The sequence below is a fragment of the Balaenoptera acutorostrata genome, chromosome 14 (genome assembly GCF_949987535.1).
Source record: "Balaenoptera acutorostrata chromosome 14, mBalAcu1.1, whole genome shotgun sequence".
Lineage (NCBI taxonomy): Eukaryota > Metazoa > Chordata > Mammalia > Artiodactyla > Balaenopteridae > Balaenoptera > Balaenoptera acutorostrata.
Genome location: NC_080077.1, coordinates 54,996,209 through 55,017,501, shown reverse-complemented (window position 1 = coordinate 55,017,501; position 21,293 = coordinate 54,996,209). Strand labels below are relative to the sequence as shown.

Here is a 21,293-nt window from a genome sequence, read left to right as displayed (position 1 = left end):
CAGCCGTCCACTATCTGGGGGAGTCAGAGCTGAGGCTGTTTATTCAACCAACATTTACTGAGAATCTGCTGCGGCTGAACCAGGTTCTGGAACACACAGATCAATAGCACAGGGCATTCAAGACCTTATGCTTGGGTGGGAGAGTTAGACACTTAGACACACACACACACACACACACAGAGTTATATCGTAAACATTAATAGTGAGAAATACAAAGCATTGACGAGAGTGCCAGAGAGGAGCATCTAACAGGGAAGGGAGCTGGGAGGAAGAGTGAGATCTGAGAAGGCTCTTGGGGGGACTTCCCTGGCGGTTCAGAGGTCCAGACTCCGCGCTTCCACTGCAGGGGGCGTGGGTTGGATCCCTGGTTGGGGGACTAGGATCTTGCATGCTGTCCTGTGCAGCCAAAATAAATACATAAGTTTAAAAAATTCATTTGAGAAGGCTCTTGGGAATGGATGGTCCCTAACTGATTTTTAAAAGGGAAGCAGAATTCCTCTAAAAGTGATTGCTTGACTCTTTCCATTCTTATAGCTGCTATGCTGGCATAGCTATCTGGTTCAGACAGCTATGTCTAACACACACTCAAGCTACACAGACACTCATTCTCAAGCGTACATCTCACCGACAGACATCAGAGCGAGTAGCGGACACTGGGGTCTGCTGAAGCGCTCACTCCCCCGGCTGCCGGGTGCTGGGAGCAGGCAGCTCTCATCTGAGCACCTTGGGGCCTTGTCCTCCGGGTGAAGAGAGCCACCCCTCCCAAGGTCACACATTCTTTTCGGTTCATCCCACATGCAGTGACTGATTAATGCATAAAGGTATAAAGGCCCAGGCCCCTCACCCCTAGTTAGGAAAATGCTGAAGTGCTAACCCAGCTCAAGAGCTTCCTATAGGACCGGCTGAGGCCCTTGTCATGATTTCATTCAACTTCTCCCCCTTCTGCCTTCACTCCCCAGCACAGGAGAAGGTTCTGAAAGCACCCCCACTGAACTTCTGGAGGCTGCTCCCCAGGGAACCTGACCTGTGACAGCATGCAAGGCATCATGTCATCTGGTTTCTCATCTTGGCATACTTTACGCTAACTGAAGGAAACCTTTTTAAGTGGTGGTTTCTAGTTTTGGAGAGGGGCACCCAAAAAGGGGCACCTTTACAGTTATCAAAAGGTCGGGCATAAGGTATGGGGTTATCAGACTTTATACTTTCATTAAAGAAGCCACATGAGTTCACTGAGAAATTTTACCTGTGCGTATTGTGGGACACAGTCATATTTACCAAGGAAACCTTTGACGGACATCATGCAAACTATTCGACAGTGTATATATTTTATACTTTATTCTATTAGATTCACATGTGCTGCTCCAACACACACATGACTCAGCACATTCAGGAATGTAACCCTTACAAACCCAGAAACCATCAGACACGAAATTTAGAGATAAGCAGCAACCAGAGCAAACCTCTGGGGAATCTACTCCCAAATAATACGTTTTTATGAAATTTCTTCTGTTAATGCCTCATGTAGGTGTGACGGTGATCCATTCAGACCAGAGTCTGGGTCAAGCTGCACCGTGTTCACAAGAGGTCACTGGCTCCACCATCGGCTCATTGGAGGCTTTTTAAAAAAATATGAATTGACGGAAATAAGTGTGAAATAGAACATATGTTCTATGTTGATAGAACATAAATAATAAATATGTTGATAATAGTAGTTTCTCTAGAGAATGGGATCTTTGTATGTTATTTTATTTATTTTAAAATTTTTTATTTATTTATTTATTATTATGATTATTATCTTTTGGCTGCCTTGGGTCTTCGTTGCTGCGCTTGGGCTTTCTCTAGTTGCAGTGAGCAGGGGCTACTCTTCATTGCGGTGTGCGGCCTTCTCATTGTGGTGGCTTCCCTTGTTGTGGAGCACAGGCTCTAGGCTCACGGGCTTCAGTAGTTGTGGCACACGGGCTCAGTAGTTGTGGCTCACGGGCTCTAGAGCGCAGGCTCAGTAGTTGTGGCGCAGGGGCTTAGTTGCCCCACGGCATGTGGGATCTTCCCGGACCAGGGCTTGAACCCATGTCCCCTGCATTGGCAGGTGGATTCTTAACCACTGCGCCACCAGGGAAGTCCCTTGTATGTTATTTTAAACAATAAACTTATTTATTATTACTAGCATAAAAATTTTAAAGTAGATGAATCTGGCTATTTTTAGTCTCAACACTATATAGTAAAAACAGCTGGGTTTTCCAGCTGACCTGAATAAGCTAGCTTTTCTTCATGCATTTCATATTAAGAGAAAATTAACAGAAGATCACTTTATTAATGTTTTAAATTCGCAACCATTTAACTATCTACAAAGTTGTCTTTCAAAACGTTGCGACCCATAACTAATATTTACATATACATAGAATACGTGGATTTTCATCAAACTTATTATCCTTTTCAAAGAAAAGCTCATAAGCTGTTTTATACTAGAGCTACTAGACTCCATGGTTACATGGTCTTGTGTTAATAACCAAAGCTTCACGAACATGAAATTTCTTTAATATATATAATTTTTTCCACTTAGAATCCAACAAGAGGGTGGATAAAGTCTTTTCATAATTTGAAAGTACATGCACTTCTTCAAATCGAGGAAACTACTTTCTTTTATATATTATGACAAAATAATTCATTGTGTGTATAAAAAAAGTATACTAAAAAGCAGTGAGACTTAAAATTGCCTGGGAAATTAACAAAAGGCGTGAAAATGGATTTTAATAGCTTTGAGAGTTAATCATGTTTCTCTCAGAGCAGGAAACTCTTATCAGTTTTATCTCACAGACTCTTGTGGATTCCTTTCATAATAGTTGTGGATCATGACAACATCTCTTTACTAAGTATGTTTCCAAAACATAATCTAGGAAAACTTCTAAATGTCAAACTAATCACCTACGGTGATGGCTTTTCATGTATGGGACTCATTAGGGATTTGTAATAAAAACAGGAGACAGTGTCAGTAGTAGAAGCACGGGATAGTCTAAGCAATATGATGTGCACTGACATAAACATGTCTAATAGGTAGTCCTTAAATCAGCTTTCCCAATACTGGGTGCTACTACAGCAATGCGGGAGAAAGGAAATCAACCCCAGTACTCTATGATGTGTTGCTTGGTATGCCAGAAACAGATATACCAGAAAATGCTAGGAAAAGAAAACCCATCCAAAGTAAAATTAGTAACGGAGGTCTCGACATGCTATAGCCACTCTTGTTTCTTGTCTACCTGATTGTTTCTCTGGCACATAAGCTCGGTTATTTCAGAATCGACTGTTTGTTTTCTTTTTTCCCCCCACTGAGCAGTAAGTGGGGTAGCTGAGAAAAGTGACTGACCAGCAAATCCAACTTCTACCACAAAACCAACTCTCTCCTATCAGGAGCTGTTTTATGAATTCAGAGCAGCGCTACCTGCAGCCTTGCTCACATCCAGGTCTTCAGTTTGGCTTCCTGACTTTCTGCCTTCCCCATCATGCTCTGAGATGTCCCTGCGTGCCCATCAGCCTGATGGAGATTATCACTTCATGCAGTGCTGGCGAAAGAGAGGACGTGGGCCGTGAGCCTCGGACACACACAGTCCAGGGACGAGTCCCCCTGGGACTGATACAAGGACTGCCACTCCTGTGATGAACAGAAGGAATCAGTCTCCAGGAGCCAGTGAAAGTGCAGGACTCCCTGGGACAGCACGGTGAAGGGTCACCAATCAGAACACATGCTGGCAGCCTCAGGTTCAAGTACCGAAGTTAAGGTCAAGAGGACAACGGTGTCTTTAGAATGAAACACAAACTGAATGTGGTGGGAATTCTGTCATGGGCCCCCAAGCCTCTATGTATTACTTTAAAATGTTTATACAGAATAGTTTACTACAGCCAAAACATCTTCCATCAGGGCCAGAGCCTGCCCATCTCTGCTCCTGAGTACCACCTGGCCCCGGCACAGTGGTGGACCCAAGGTAATAAGGGCTTCTAGGTATCTGGGGAGTAAATGCATGAACTGTGCCGACCAGGAAGAGGGCTGCCGAGCAACACTGCTCAAGCGGAAACCATCCAACAAGAAAGGGGCAGGTGAGGCAGAGTTTCCCGAGGAACATCTGACTTTAGTATGTATGCCCTGTAAGGCAACGCTGGGTGCACCAGCGTCTACAGGGTCTTTGTGTGCGTGAGCCTCAGCGGGGGAAGGGGGAGTACAGAAATTCACATTCTGAGTGCCCACCATGAGTCAAGCATTAGGTAATGTTCATATATATGTAACACACATAAATGTGTACAAGTTCATATATATGTAATATACATAAATGTGTACACAAACACAGTTGACCCTTGAACAAGTTGGGTCTGCTTACACACAGATTTTTTTCAGTAGGAAATGCTACAGGTCCAGAGCTGGCTGAATCTGTGGATGTGGAATAGTGGATACGGAGGAACCGCATATATAAAGGGACGATAAGTTATAAGCATCCCTAACCCCTGCATTGTTCAAGGGTCAGCTGTATATACATATTTTAATTACTAGAGATCACAGAGAACATATAAAGATGGTTTATGGGGATATGCAATAAATATTAAGATCAAGATTACCTTTGTACAATAAAATGAGGTTCTCAGCGTAGGATTCAGCTAGATAATCACAAAGAGGCTGGGCATTTTCTTCTTAATCCTTTCTAAAGGGACTTGATATATTTTCAGAATCTACACTCTAGAGCACCCTCTGCTGGGAAAAGTGCCTCAAAATGCTTGCTTTGTGGGGTTTTTTTTCCTCTAAATGCTCTACAAGTCACTTTAAAATAGACTTTTTTTGTCCAAAAGAACCTTCTAAAACATGATTATTTCTATCCTCCCACAATCCTGCCCTCCATCTGAAAGCGCACAGTCTATCTTACATAATAACTGACATCACTGCCCCTCCAAGCCCAATGCCAGGTATGTGTTTCATGTTACCCCCAGGGGCACAGCAGCTGGGGGGTGCAGGAGGGACCAAGGGCAGGAGGCCCTGGGCTGGCAGGTGAGGAGGGCAGTGGTGAACACCGCCTGCACGTCCAGGATGGAGCGACCCACGGACGTGGCTTCCCCTGGAACAAGAGGCACCAGGAAGGTAGCTGGACTCCAGTCATCTGGAAAGGAGCCTGCTGAAAAAGGATGGAAAAGGGGGTGCCAGAGAGGCGTGAACCTCACAGGAATCCTGCTGGCAGCAGAAGCTTTGAGGGGAAGGGAGGATGATGCGAAAGGTCAGCCGGAGAGTCTACTGTCCACACGAGGGAACGACAAAGTACAGAGGTTCCCAGAGTCGAGGGGACCTCACTACAAAAGGATCACAAAGAGCTGGTACCTAGACACCCCTCATGACCACAAGCTGCCAGGAGACATGGACAAACAGCTCCGGGTGAGCAAAAATCCTGTTCCCCTTCTCCAACTCCTCCCCCTGCACGGCCACCGTAGAAACTAAAACACGATGAATGGCTGAGGGGAGGTAGCAGGCAATCTTGTCACTGCTCAGAATGGCCACTCCCCTGCCCCCCTCCCCCGCCCCCCGTAAAACTTAAATTCCAACGTTTCAGTCTGACTATCCGCCAGTTGCCTCCTGCCCCTTTATATTCCCTCCTTCCTGTTCCCGTCCCCCAATTCCCAAGCAACCACTGATCTGCTTTGTGCCATTATAGACTACTTTGCATTTTCTAGAGTGTTATATAAATGGAATCAAATACTGTGTACTCTTTCTTTTCTAGCTTCTTTCACGGAGCATAATTACTCTGAGATTCATCCCTCCTGTTGAGTGTATCACTAGTTCATTCCCATAGTGGTGCAGCCACTATGGAAAACAGTATGGAAGTTCCTCAGAAAAACTAAAAACAGAATTGCCTTATGATCCAGCAATCACACTCCTGGCCATATAGTCAGACAAAACTATAATTTGAAAAGATACATGCACCCCAATGTTCACAGCAGCACTATTTACAATAGCCAAGACATGGAAGCAACCTAAATGTCTGAGAGATGAATGGATAAAGAAGATGTGGTGCAGAAATAACTAAATTTCCTTGTCAACTGCATTATTATGAACTTTCATCAAATCTTTAACCGTGGTCATTTTTAAGTCTTTTGTCATTTACAGACAGTTCTGGGTGTACTGTGATGCTTTTGCAAATACGTTCATATAAAAGGGTTTCATCTTCAAGGAATTCATGGAAAAGACTCTGACAAGTACAGGTTTCTGGTAACTGACTGTACTGCTGAACTGAATGAATAAGCATTTCCAGAACTCTAATGAAAAACTGATGAACTCATAGAAGTGCTAACAAAAGATCAAGATGAAAAAAAAAATTAATTACATGGGACTGAGTGAACTGATGAGGATGATTATAATTTTTGTGACTTTCTGTTTGAATTAAAAAAAAAAATTCCACAAGGACTCAGAGGCAAAGAATATACAAATCAATTTTCACTGCAAAGTAAAGGAGCTGTTACAGTGGAGGATTAGTGGACTGAATGTCATTATTATGACATAGCATGAGTGTGTTTCGTGTTTGGTAATTGCAATCATTGTTGCTTTTGTTGTGGTCATCCATTTACAATGCTTGGTGTCAGTCTATTTATCTCTTGTAAAAATAAAATACAGAGTGTGTGTGTGTGGGAAAAAAAACCCAGAAGATCATGCAGCACACTTCTGTGAAAAAAAAAAGATGTGGTGCATATATACAATGGAATATTACTCAACCATAACAAAGAATGAAATAATGCCATTTGCAGCTACATGGATGGACCTAGTGATTATCATACTAAGTGAAGTCAAAAAGAGAAAGACAAGTACCATATGATATCACTTATATGTGGAATCTAAAACATGACACAAATGAAATTTTCTACAAAACAGAAACAGATCATAGACCTAGAGAACAGACTTGTGGCTGCCAAGGGGAAGGGAGGGGAGGGGAGGGATGGATTGGGAGTTTGGGATTAGCATATGCAAACTATTATATATATATGTGTAACTGAATCATTTTTGCTGTACACCAGAAACTAACACAACATTGTAAATCAACTATACTTCAATAAAATAAAATTTTTAAAAAAATAGTTCATTCCTTTTTACTGCTGACCAGTATTCCATCATAGGGATGTACCACAGTTCATTCACTCATGCACCTGTTAATGGATACTTGGGGTGTGTCCAGTTTGGGGCTATCATGAACAAAGCCACTATGACTACTCATGTCCAAGTCTAGGGAACAAATATTACCTACCCCACCTGCTAGTCCCCCACGTGCTCACGAAACCTGAGCTGGGGAGAGGGAAGAAGCAAGTACATCGGAGAGTTGATATTTTGTTTTGAGCTGCAATGGACCTTTCGTAACAGTTCAAATACTCTGAAGTGTCCAGAAAGCTATGGGTTCTGCCGGGTGGAAGATGCTGTCCAGGGGAGAGATGCTGTCCTAGGCCACAGTGGGAAAACTAAAGCTGCTTCGTGATAGTAACTTGACGGGCGGCTCAAGGCAAGAAGGACCTGTCCATGTAGGAAAGCAGAGGAGGTATCTGTGAAGGCAGGAGATAAGTCACGAGGAGGTAGCATCTAGGATATAAAGGGAAGTCCTCAGTGAACCTGGACTGCGGCAGCCAAAAGGGAGGAGGAAGGCAGCACACCCAAGAAATTCAGAGACATCCACTCACTCAGCCACACCCACAAAGCCCAACCCTCCAGGGTCTATGAGATGCTGTGATAACTCCTCCATCCACAGACTGAAAAAGGCTCTGAAGGAAACTTAGGTGAACAGACTTGGAGAGATGATGTGACTTGCCCAAGGCCACACAGACAGGACTAGAATTAACATCTCCTGATTCCTGCTCCAGTACACCCCCATCATGATAGTGCTGGCCTTCCCTTCAGAGACACTGTTAAGTGAGTGTATTCACGAAATACCAGATTCAAAATGACGATCCTAAAAGCAACAACCGCGGCACGTGCATTTGGTGTACGGTTATGATCAGGACTACTGCTTTTCTCTAAGGTGTGGGTCACTAAATAAAGCCTGTTAGGAAACCGTCTGCTTCACTTCCAGTGAATGCCCTGAGCACTCATTCGTACACCAGGCGCGGGCGCTTCTGGTCCAGCCAGCTGACAGCACACCAGCGTCTTGGACTCCCATGGGCTTTATCACACTTCCTTGACAGGTACAAGAAACTCGTACATCACGACTTTTTGCACGACCTAGATTTTTCTGACCTGGAACTGAATCAACTTCAGGGCATACCTGAGGCTTCTGAAGGCTCAGAACTATAGCACCCATGTTTAAGCGACAAAATTGCTCTTCCACATAGCAAGAAGGTCCTCTCAACAGACCCTGCCCAACTAACCCTGGCCACTGGAAGGGTGACGTCTAACAAGACCCCCCAAGCAGCTGGAATACAGTTTAATGAAATCTATACCCAGTCTGTGTCTACTAAGCCTACTGGTTTGCTTACAGACTTCCTCTGCATCATTTGCTCATCAGGGCCCTGATCTAGTATAAAGTTCCTTAGGACTCACTGTACACATCCCATTAGCTTCGTTTTTTTTTTTTTTTTTTAACAACTTCATTTATTGCTTGTGTGCAATACAGATGCATCTCTTCATTTACTGCCATTCTTTAAATGGTCATTCCTGCTGTTTTCGCACAACTTCTTACCTTTTGACAAGGGAGGCAGAGTGCTGGAGGTTAAGAAGATACAGGTTGTGGGTGTAGCATACCCAGCAGGCAGTTCCAGCCATGGACCTGCAAGTTAATCACCCTCGCAGGTATTTCACTTTGTCCATGCAATGGAATGATCACCGCCCTCCCACGGTTATGGTAAAGATTATATTAGACAAGCTACGTAGAGTGAATATCTACTGAGTGAATGGTAAAAGGATCACCCAAACTATTTAAATTTGCTTTTCTTTTCAGTTGCCTAGTAGCAGAATTGAATATACATATATTTTAAATGCATACAAGCTATGTTTCCACTGTATTTTAAAAAACTGGCGGCTCACAGCAGCATTATTCACAATAATGCTGTGGAAACACCCCAAGTGTCCATTGACGGATGACTGGATAAACAAAATGTATATGCACACAATGGAATATTATTCAATTTTTAAATGGAAGGGAATTCTGACACATGGTACAACATGGAAATAAACCTTGAAGATGTTATGCTAAGTGAAATAGTCACAAAAGGACAAATACTATATAATGACATTTACATGAGGTACCTAGAACAGTCAAATACATAGAGACAGAAAGTAGAATGTGGTTACCAGGGACTGCGTGGAAGAGGGGATGCAGAGCTATCACTTCATGGGTTCAGGGCTTCAGTTTCTCAAGATGAAAAAAGTTCTGGAGACAGACGGGGGTGATGCTTGCACAATAATGTGAATGTACTTAATGCCACTGAACTCTATAAATGATTAAACTCATAAACTTTATGTTGACGATTAAACTGGTAAGTTTTATGTTAGCTATATTTTACCATGATTTTAAGAAGTAAAAAGAAAAAAAAAAACTAGCTGTTTCAACCAAATGCTAATAAAGACATCTGAGCAACTAGTTACATGTGTATTCTACTGTGAAGCTTGTTTTCTTTTAGACTAATATGCTAAAATAGATCAGTTATTCTGGCACTTATTTTCAGTTGTATTTCATTTTATCAACCATATAACTTTACCTTGATTAAAACAGGTCTGCTGTAATGTTTCCCCATCAACATCTTTCCCCCCAAAAAGGTGAAAAGAAACACATGACCTAACATTACAAATTTTTTGGGGGAGCATATTTACCTCCCCTAATTGCTTCACTCAGATGAAGGTAAAAATGTGTATTATTTTATAAATAAATACCTACTATCTGCGGAATGCAGAAGCCTTAGGTATGAGAAGTTGGACTAAGAAGAAAACTTAGTAGAAACAATCGACAAATAAAGTCAGAAAAGCCATGAAAAACAAATGTGGGAAAAATGACAACAGTAATTACACAAGAAACGCTTGTAGGGTGGGGAAGAAGAAGTGTGAAAAAAGGGCACAGTTTCAGGCAATAATATGCAAGTCTTATAAATTCACTTTTAACATACTGCATTAAAGTCTGGCAAACCTTTTCTATTAAGGGCCAGAAAGTAAATATTTTCAGCTTTCAGGGCCTCCTTCTGTGGCAACTAGTTAAGTCTGCGGTGGCAGCTTGAAAGCAGCCACAGACAAGTAAACAAATGGGCGTGGCCGTGCTCCAGCAAAACCCAATCTACCAAAGCAGGCAGCTGGCCAGATTTCGGCTGAGGGCAGTAGGCTGCCAACTACGGTTCTAGAGAATCAAAATAAATAAAAGGACAATTTGGAATAAGGTATAGTAACGCACGTGGACTAAAAAACTGTGGATTCATATTCTATCCCCCAATGAATCAGACGCATGCACAGAAGTTCAAATCTAAAATACCCCTTTCTTACCAAAGTTCTAATTGTAACCCCGAGAAGGGGTAAGAGGCTCAATGGGCTAAAAAGTTTCTAGTGGATTCTTCATTCCCACTAAAAATGGGATGATAGCCCACCTATATGAAAACATTCAGAATGCTTTTCTTTCTTAACAACAACAACAAAAAGTATATATATATATATTTCTTAGTACCCAGAAATGAGCTAACAAGAGTCCAATTCTTACTCTAAGGACCTGTAAGTTTTTTCACAGGTGATTCGCAAGATACAGAATAAAATCTGGGACCACAACTACAAAGACGTATCACTTCAACAGAGGTTGGTTATTATCAAGACCCCTAAGGAACGTATGAACCACCTATGAGACGCATAAATATCCAAAGGATACATATTTTAATGTAAAAACAAGAGAACAAGAGGCATGAAGAGCACACTTGTGTAAAAAAGAAAAACACACACACTCTCTCTCCCCCCACATTCTCACCTGTGTATACAAAGAAAAGTTTTGGAAGGAAACTCTCCTCACCTCTGAGAATTAGGATTCCAAGTTTTGAAATGTTCATGTTTTACTTTATGTTATTTTGTACTTTTACAATTTTACCATAAGCATGTATTACTTTTAGTATTAAGATTTTTATGTTGAGACTACAGTTAAAAGATTTATCACCTTCATTACTAAGAGTCCATTTGAGTACTAATATTTTTAACAAAAGAATATTCACTCAAAGGACTTCCACCATCTGTAAAGATCACCACATAAGAAGAATATTTATATACACAATCCAAGAGAGATGTTGTTTGTGGGTAAAATCTCACGGTAGAACAATACCTCAGCTCCACCCATCCACTTAGGCTCATCGGGAAACTCAGCACACAAAATATCTTCTGACTGATCAGTCCCCAAGACATGGTAGCAGAGCTTTTGGTGGAGATTGGTGGATGTTTCTGTGCCTAAAGGAATTAAAAACGTACACTGAAATGCAGCTGACAATTTTAAGAAAAATCTATTCCTCCCATACTGTACAATGCTAGAAATATTTAAAAAGCTAAGTATCTGGTTGCGGGACTGTAGGATACAAGGTTAATATACAAAAGTTAATCACTTTCCTATATACTAACAATGAACAAGTGGAATTTGAATTTAAAAACACAGTACCATTTACATTAGCAGCCCCCAAAATGAAATACTTAGGTATAAATCTAATAAAATATGTATAAGGTCTATAGGAGAACTACAAAACTGATGAAAGAAATCAAAGAATAACTAAATAAATGGAAAGACATACTCAATATATTATGGACAGAAATACTCAATACTGTCAGGATGACTGTTCTTTTCAACTTAATCTACAGATGCAATGCAATCCCAATCAAAATCCCAGCAAGTTATTTTGTGGATATGGACAAACTGATCCTAAAGTTTACGTGGAGAGGCAAAAAACCCAGAAGAGCCAACACAATACTGAAGGAAGAAAACAAAGGAGGAGAACTGACACTACCTGACTTCAAGATTTATTATAAATAATCAAGACAGTGTGGTATTAGCAAAATAGACAAATAGATCAAGGGAACAGAGTAGAGAGCCCAGAAACAGACTCACATAAATACAGTCAACTGATCTTTGATAAAGGAGCAAAGGCAATACAATGTAGAAAAGACAGTCTTTTCAACAAATGGTTCTGGAATAACTGGGCAACCCCATGCAAAAAATGAATCAAGACACAGACCTTATATATACACTTCACAAAAATTAACCCAAAATGGATCACAGACCTAAAAATGTAAATGCAATTATAAAACTCCTAGAAGATAACACAGGAGAAAATCTAGATGACCTTGGATTTGGTGATGACTTTTTAGATACAACACCGAAAGCATAATCCATGAAAGAAATAACTGATAAGCCAAACTTCATTAAAATTAAAACCTTCTGTTCCACGAAAAGACACTGTCAAGAGAATGAAAAGACAAGCAAATATTTGATAAAGGACTGTTATCCAAAATATACAAAGAACTTTTAAAACTCAACAATAAGAAAATGAAGAACCCAATTAAAAAAATGGGCCAGAGACCTTAACAGATCTTAACCTCACCAAAGAAATACAAATGGAAAATAAGCATGTGAAAAGATGCTCCTCAGCATATGTCATCAGGAACTGCAAATTAAAGCAATGAGATACCACTACACACCTGTTAGAATGGCCAAAACCCAGAACACTCAAAACACCAAATGCTGGCCAAGATGTGGAACAACAGGAACTCTCATTCATTGCTGGTGGGAATGCAAATGGTACAGCCACTTTGGAAGACAGTTTGGCAGTTTCTTACAAAACTAAACATACTGTTATGATACAGGAACTGTGCTCCTTGGTATTTACCCAAATGAGTTGAAAACTGACATCCACACAAAAACCTGTACACGGATGTTAACAGCAGCTTTATTCATAATTGCCAAAACTTGGAAGCCACCAAGATGTCCTTCAGAGGTGAATGGATAAACAAACTATAGTACATCTAGACAATGGGATATTATTTAATGCTAAAATAATGTTTTTTAGTGTTTTTATCAAGCCATAAAAACACATGGAAAAAACTTAAATGCACATTACTAAGTGAAAGAAGCCAATCTGAAAGGCTATATACTGTATGATTCCAACTACATGACATTCTGGAAAAGGCAAAGCTATAGAGATAGTAAAAAAGATCAGTGGTTGCCAGGGGCTGGCAGGGGAGGGAAGGATGTATAGGTGGAACACAGGACTATTAAGGCAGTGAAAACACTCTATGATACTACAATGGTAGATATATATCATTATATGTTTGCCCAAACCCACGGAATGTACAACACCATGAGTGAACTCTAATGTAAACTGTGGATTTGGGGTGATTATGATGTGTCCGTGCAGGCTCATCTCCTGTACCCTCTGGTGGGGATGCTGATAATGGGGGAGGCTATGCATGTGTGAGGGGCAGAGGGTGTATGGGAAATCTTGGTACCTTATGCTCAGTTTTGCTGTGAGCCTGAAACTGCTCTAAAAGATTAAATCTATTAAAAAAAAAAAGAGAGAGTTAAGTATCAGTTGGGTATCACCCTGGAAATAATCACATATATTTGCTGATTTTGGAGGCTGATTTTCTTCAATGAAGAAAAAAAGGAAGATAATACCATAACATTAAAAAAAAAAGCTTTACTTGGTGATTTTCCATGGGTTTTCCAGGAACACTGGTAACAAGCACATAGCCAGCATTGCTTAGCCTCATTCATAAGTCCTTCCACCACACAACCTGAAAGGTTGTTGAGGTCTTCTGAACAAAAGGACAGCAAAATTACAGCTGGGAGAAGATGCTGGCTTTCTTAAACCAACCACAATTACTAATTATTACTATTTCTGCCAATGGAAATTAAGGCTAAATAATAATTTCCATGTTTTTCACAAGTTAACTTAATAACACTGTTCTCTAACAAGAAACGGCCAGTTATATACTTTTTTGGTCTCCTAGAACTTGGAAACCGCCAACATTTTCAAACTCAGCAGCACTCTTAATACAGGCAGCTAATTCAGTGTACAGAGCACAGAGGTCTTTCTTTAGCCAACATCCTTGAATAAAAAGCCTACTCTTAGCTCCTCTTGTAGTTCATTGGTGAACTAAGAAAAAGGTACTACAGTAATCTAATCAAAGGCAGCAAAAGCTATTGATAAATGCAGCTGAAAGAGATGAAAAGCATTATAGCCTTATTCCCAATTCAGCTGGGGGGAAAAGAGAAAAGAAAGCCTACCTAAAGACGACAAAGATACAGCAATTCATGATAAGGGGACAGCATGTGCAGGAGAAAGCACTGGACTAGCCGTGCTTCCTGCCAGCTCTAGGCCCTGCAACAAGTAACTGAGACTCTGCACCCCAGCTCCAAATCTCTAGCAAAGGGAATGGTAACCCACCTGTAAAGATGAACCAAGACAACATGAAAATGCTGTACACCACATGGAAATATGGAGTAGCATAAAGAAGATGAGATGTCGACAGCTTGTACCAGCAAGGTACAAGCTACAGGGCCCTTCCTGCCTGGGAAGGTGAGAGGTGAAGGGGAGAAGAAAGAGGGACCACTTGCACACAATAGGATCTTTGTGCAATTGAGGCGGAGAACAAAGGTGTGTCCTGGAAGTTAACAAGGACAAAAGTGTCAAGACGAGTGTGACCAACAGGTGACCTGTAACTTCTGAGCAGAGAAAGAGATGTGATTCCTGCAAAATTTTATCATCACTCAACATCATTAAATAAGTTGGTTTTGTTAAAAAAAAAAAAAAATCCATCTTCTCCATGATCTCCTTGGGAGAAAGAACGCGTCTGTGAAGAACGGACGGCAATAAAAATGGCCCCAATTTTTCACAGTTCCCTGTATCTCTCTCCCAACCCCTTGAATAGCAGTTGGTCCTGTGACTTGCTTTGGCCAAAAGAATGCAGTGAAGTGATGTTCCAATAGCAAGCCCAGGCATCAAAGAGGTTGTGCCTTTCAGCTCTCCCCCTTGGAATCCTGCTGAGCTGCCATGTGAACAAGCCTGAACTGGCCTGCTAGAGAATGAGAGACCACATAGAGCAGAATTGACGCCCCAGACATGTGAAAAGGTCACGCTAAGATCAGTCAACTGACCAGCAGGTCATCAGAGATACATGACAGAATTCAGCTAAGCCCAGAAGAACTGCCTGGACAAGCTGCAGACTCACAGCGAAAATAAATGGTCGTTATTCTGAACCACAAAGTTTTGGCAGGACCTGTTACACAACTATGAACAGATACAACGTCCTTTGAGGAAACATGATTCTAGACCAAGCAACCTCTATGCAGGGTTTAGCTTCTTTCTTTAGTCATGTGAAGTCACGCTTCATTTCATGAAAAAGGTGCTTCATCTGAAGTCTCAACCTACCATCACTTTTCCCATCCTGTTGTGGGTATGCGTTGTAGAACATTCCCTTCCCATCGTGGGTCCAGGCCATACAGCTGAACTTGACTCTTTCGAGCACATCTGGAAGCTCTTTGGCACCATCGACTTTCATGAACTTGATCGTCACCCAATCTGAGCCACTGGCACTCAGACCATAGGCAAAATATTCACCATCTTCACTGAATGCATAGCCTAAGGGACACATGAGAAATTGTCAAATGGTGAACATGGGGACACAACTCCCAGCCTTGCCCACTGCCCACTGTGCTGTCTGGCAAAGCTCTCTGTCACACATGGAAGCAGAATATGGCAACAGGAGGAGCACGCAATTGGTTGTGAGGAATTCTGGGGGCTCACCCAGGTCTCCCAGGAATTTGCCTTATGACCTTGGACAAGTTTCTTAACCTTTCCAGGCCTTAGTTTCTTCATCTGTAAAATGAAGTTAATAGATTATATGACCACTAAGATGCTTCCATTTAAAACTTTTCTATAATTCAATAAGCAGTTCATTTAAAAGCAGAGCTCTGACTGGGCCCGTGAGCCACAACTACTGAGCCTGCGCGTCTGGAGCCTGTGCTCCGCAACAAGAGAGGCCACGATAGTGAGAGGCCCGCGCACCGCGATGAAGAGTGGCCCCCGCTTGCTGCAACTAGAGAGAGCCCTAGCAGAGAAACGAAGACCCAACATAGCAATCAATCAATCAATAAATAAATCTTTAAAAAAAAAAAAAAAAAAAAGCAGAGCTCATCTAGGACTTTCAGCATATTTTATTTATACTTGGAAGGAGGGGGAAAAGGAGTAAGGAAACTGCTTTTAGAGTAATGACTGAATGTAACAGAACTGAACTGGAGCCATTACATAATTTTGGGAATGGACTCCAAACTACTTGAAATCCCTCTTTACAACCTCGTTTTCTGAGCATTGCTGGCACTCCAGGATTAATGTCCACACCATCCGACAACTAAAAGCCCAGGTAAATGAAGCCTGAGGGTTTGCAATAAAGACTCATGCCGTGCACATTCCAAAAGTGACTGTGAAAAAATAAGGAAAGCAACACCACTGATGGACTAACGCACTGTCCCCCATTCTTTGGGGCCATCACAGAATGTTCTAACCACTGTGGAATGTTTCTTGACAAATATTTATATGTTTCTATTAGCTTTATGATTATAAGGAATGTATAGTGTTTGGTACCAGATACTGACACCAGAGATTTCCTCTTATGATGTCTGTTAAACTTCACTGGGGGTTAAAAATTATCCTAAGAAACCCAACTATTTTCACGGGTTTCCTACTATTTTACATGGAACTTCTACTAGTGAAAAATAAGGTTAAAATTTCATAAAACCTTCTTAATAATCACTTATAATTCCTATAAAGTATCCAGGCTCAAATGTATATAAACGCAGAAAAGAGTCAAGAATGTGATGAGGAGTAAATATTCACTTTTTACTCTATATAAATTATACATAATTTTAAAATTTTCAGGGAAAATGTAAATAAAACACTTTGACTTGAAATATATGTTTAAAAAATCATATACTATCAAAAGAATCTGAATGTCTACCTATACTGTGACTTCCCTGTAATATCATTTTCAGAAAACTCAAAGACTGAGACCAAGTCCCATGTCTAATTTACCTTGTCATCCATCAGGGTCCATACATGATAAGCATTACATAAAAACGTTACTGGAATGAATTATCAAAGTGAGAGGTGAGACCCCGTTATAATGAAGTCCTCTGGATGAGTTGCAAGATAGACCTTGGTTAAAATGAAATAAACTTCTATTTAGGGTATATTACTGCACAGAATCAGTGTATTAAATTCACTCACAACTGGTCTTCATTTCCAAGATCAAATTCATGGAAGAATACTCACAATAAGCTGGCTGGCATCTTATTTCCAATACTGATTACTCTCAATACTAATGAGATTAAAGATCATCGTGTACATACACAGCCTATTGGGGGAGAGGAGGAGGGAAGCACTAAATGACTGAATGCCTTTATAAAAGGGTCTTCTCACACAGATCTGCTGGAACAGGCCTCTTTAATTCCTACCTAATCAGTTACAGGACTTCAGCATTCCAACTGCTCAATTCTGTAGGGCTGAACCTACACTTATGCTTTTTCTACAAAACACAAGATGCTACAGAGGAAATGCTGAGCCAATTTAACTAAAAACATCTAGAATACTAGCCAGAGATGATTCTCAGAGTGTACAATTTTTAAACCACAGAACCAGAGTGTAGACAACTTCCTTACCCTAGAAGTGGTGCTTATGGTACAAACCTGGGTTAATCTCATGGCCCGTAGAGGAGGTTATCTCGGGGGAAGTTATTTAGGAGACATACGGCAAGTGCATACATATTTTTGCATACAGCAAAACTTATTTATTCAGCTTTTAAACTTGCATCCTCAGGGGACAAGGTACCAAGTTGTCTAATTTCTACAAGACTGTGTTTTATACTTTTTATTCTAACATGCTAACAATTAACTAAATTTGAAAACATCACTTTTTCCCCTCAAGGAAGCAGATTTCATAAATATTCTTTCCTGTTTTATATTTATAGTTAAAACATTCTTTGTACAACTTAAATTTCTTACAGAAGAGAATTAATTTTTTTCCAAACACAGACAGGTCTCAGAGAAGCTACAGAAAGTGATGATGATACTTCAAGATCCCAGAAGCCCTAGAAGCTAATTTAGGTCCAGTGTGAACTATTCTCTAGTCCTGCTTCATGCCATCAGAAGGAGATGTGACTACCCATGTGTACTGAATTTACTGTGCATAAATCAGCTTTCCTGACACTGCGTGTGCGTCTGTTCTACAATACGGTCCACACTCTGTCTGGTCTTTCAGAGCTGCGAGCGAGGGCCCCGGGACTCCCGTGGGCCTGGCTGTGTAGCCCTCACCTCGGAGCGCCACCGTGCCGTCATCGGAGAGTATGTTGGGGTCAAGGAACACTCTGGCTTCACCCTCTAAGGAATCCTGTACATATAATACTCGTTGGTTCTGCAAACCTGTATTGTAAAAATAGAAATACCTGGGGGACAGAGATGGTCTTTATTCAGCTATGGAGTTTTCTATTTGTGGAGTAAAACCACATACATACAAACAAATAGAAAAAGGAAAACAACATACAAAGGTACAACTGCCAACAGGCCGTGCCAGGGACATGGGGACTAGAGAGGAAAGTCCCACCATCTCCCTGTAGCTAGAGTTTGTTCCCTGAATTGCTTTAGGAATTCAAATAATATATTGTAATTCTACACATTAGCTAAATAAAGCCTGCTTTATTTCCTAAAATGAAAACGGATATTCAAATGAAGCAGTAACTTTTTCTTTTCAATGGAGAAGACAGCAGATTTGCTAAACTGAAGTGCTGGTTCCCATCCCTAGCCAGGGTGCTAGGGTAGGGGGTGGGCAAACCTTTTCTGTAACGGGCAAGACTGCAAATTAATTAAGCTTTGTGCACCATACAGACTCTGATGCTACTACTCAATTCTGCAGTTGTTGTACAAAAGCAGCCCTGAATAACACACAAACAATGGGCATGGCTCTGTGCCATTTAAACTTTATTTACAAAACAGGGGGTAGATAGGGCTTGGCATGCAGATCATACTTTGCTGATCCCTATGAAAGTGAAGTCTAACAAACTCTAAAGTAAATTTGTGGTAGTGGTTCCAGAGAGAGTTAAAAAGCAAACAAGAGACTATGTTTTAAGTGGGTGTCAGAGGGCAAGGAACAAGAGAGGTGAATGCTGCATCCGGGCCCATTTCCATTCCTGGATGGAAGAAATGCATATAATAAAGTCTTTTCAAGTAGTATAAGCTAAAGAGAATTAATTTCAGAGGCAAACAAATCTCCATTGCTGTCTATGAATCCTGCTATCTCACCGATTACTAGCCACAAGACAACAATCATTTCCTACAATCTAGATTTCGTCCTAGGACACATCTCTGCTAAATTTCTTAGTCCTTCTTTTGAGAATTGGTCAACAGACCAAAAACTATTATTCTCATATTCCAGCATAGAAATGAATTGATTTTATAATGAATTAAGTTTATAAACTGGTAAGTTATTCAGAATTTGTACTGTAAAATTTAAGAACGTATTAGATCAGAAAAGTAAAAAGAAAATTAAATGAAAGCGACTTCACATACCTCTTCCCTTTCTTGAAGTGGCAGCTGTACTTGGGATAGTCATACAATTCAGTCATTCTCTCTTTGTATAAACCTCTGAGAGGACACTGCTCAAGAAATGGTACAGTGATCTTGTTCTGGGCCTCCACAAAAGCCTGGAGAGAAAATTTAAGTGAACAAAGCAAGTCAGACATAAAATTTTCCATGGGGAGTGTTATCCATTAAAATGTATCAGCAAGATTCAGCAATTTTACTCCTGGGAATATATCCTAAGGAAACAAAAACACTATGTCGAAGAGATATCTGCACCCCCATGCTCACAGCAGCATTATTTACAATAGTCACGACATGGAAACAACCTAAGTGTCCACTGATGGGTGAATGAGTAAAAGAAAAGGTGTGGAATATAGATAGACAATCAAATATTATTCAGTCATAAAAAAGTAGGAAATTCTGCCATTTGGGACAATATGGACGGACCTTGAGGACATTATGTTAAGTTGAATGGAGAAAGACGAATACTGTATGATCTCACTCGTATGTGGATTCTTAAAATATAAAACAAAACAAAAGCCCCAAACTCATAGAAAAATCAGATCTGTGGTTACCAGAGGCAGGGGATAAAGGAAGTAGAACTGGATGAAGGTGGTCAAAAGACACAAACTTCCAGTTTTAAGATAAATAAGTCCTAGAGATGTAATGCACAACATGATGACTACAGTTAACACTGCTATATGATATATATGAAAGTTGTTAAAAGAGAAAAATCCTAAGAGTTCTAATCACAAGGAAAAAAATATTTGTTTTTCTTTCTTTTGATATCTGTAGGAGACGACGGATGTCAACTAAACTTGTCCTGGTAATCATTTCATGATACACATAAGTCAAATCATTATGCTCTACACTTAAACTTATACAGTGCTGTTCATCAATTATATCTCAATAAAACCGGGGAAAAAAAAGATTTAAAAAATGTATCAGTGAAAGCATATTTTCCCTCAATAAATAACAATAACTAATACTTCCATGGCACTAAGTATGCACCAAGCAGGTACTAACTCATTTAGGACTCATAATCCTATAGAGAAGGTTCTGTTTTAGCCCAGCTTTCTGGATGGGGAGATTGAGTCTTAGAGTGGTCAAAAAGGTGCCGAACATCACACAGCTGCAAAGTGGCAGAGCCGGCTCCTGAATCTACGCTCTAACCAAGCACAGTATCAGCTACTCAGATCACGCACTATCAACAAACTACACTCACCCTGTGCAAGGCTCCAGGCCTCTTAGCAGCTGGTGAGCCCCAAACATCAGAGTTAAAGAAACCAAGTTAGAGATACCTAGGTACTATTTTATCAACTTTTTTTTTTTTGGCCGCATTGGGTCTTCGTTGCTGCGCACGGGCTTTCTCTAGTTGCGGCGAGCGGGGGTTACTCTTCGTTGCGGTGCGCGGGCTTCTCATTGTGGTGGCTTCTCTTATTGTGGAGCAGGAGCTCTAGGCACGGGCTTCAGTAGTTGTGGCTCACGGGCTCTAGAGCGCAGGCTCAGTAGTTGTGGCACACGGGCTTAGTTGCTCCACAGCAAGTGGGATCTTCCCGGACCAGGGCTCGAACCCGTGTCCCTGCATTGGCAGGCGGATTCCTAACCACTGCACTGCCAGGGAAGTCCCATATCAATTCTGTTTTTGACAATCTTTCTAAGACCTACTACCCTTGTCAACTCCAGAGAACTTTGCTAAATGTTGAAACTAAAGAATAT

The 21,293-nt window shown here is 40.9% G+C and overlaps 1 protein-coding gene across 2 annotated transcripts in view; it reads right to left on the bottom strand.

Annotated features, from left to right (window-relative positions):
- Window positions 1-21,293, bottom strand: part of PREP (prolyl endopeptidase) — a 140,439-nt gene that overhangs the window by 91,801 nt on the left and 27,345 nt on the right. For both annotated transcript variants that reach the window (XM_057528035.1, XM_007190640.2), the window contains exons 3-6: window positions 19,563-19,696; window positions 18,312-18,442; window positions 15,376-15,585; window positions 11,283-11,404 (exon numbers count right to left, since the gene is read on the bottom strand). In XM_057528035.1, coding sequence (XP_057384018.1) covers window positions 11,283-11,404; window positions 15,376-15,585; window positions 18,312-18,442; window positions 19,563-19,696 — 597 coding nt within the window. The remainder of the gene's footprint in view (window positions 1-11,282; window positions 11,405-15,375; window positions 15,586-18,311; window positions 18,443-19,562; window positions 19,697-21,293) is intronic.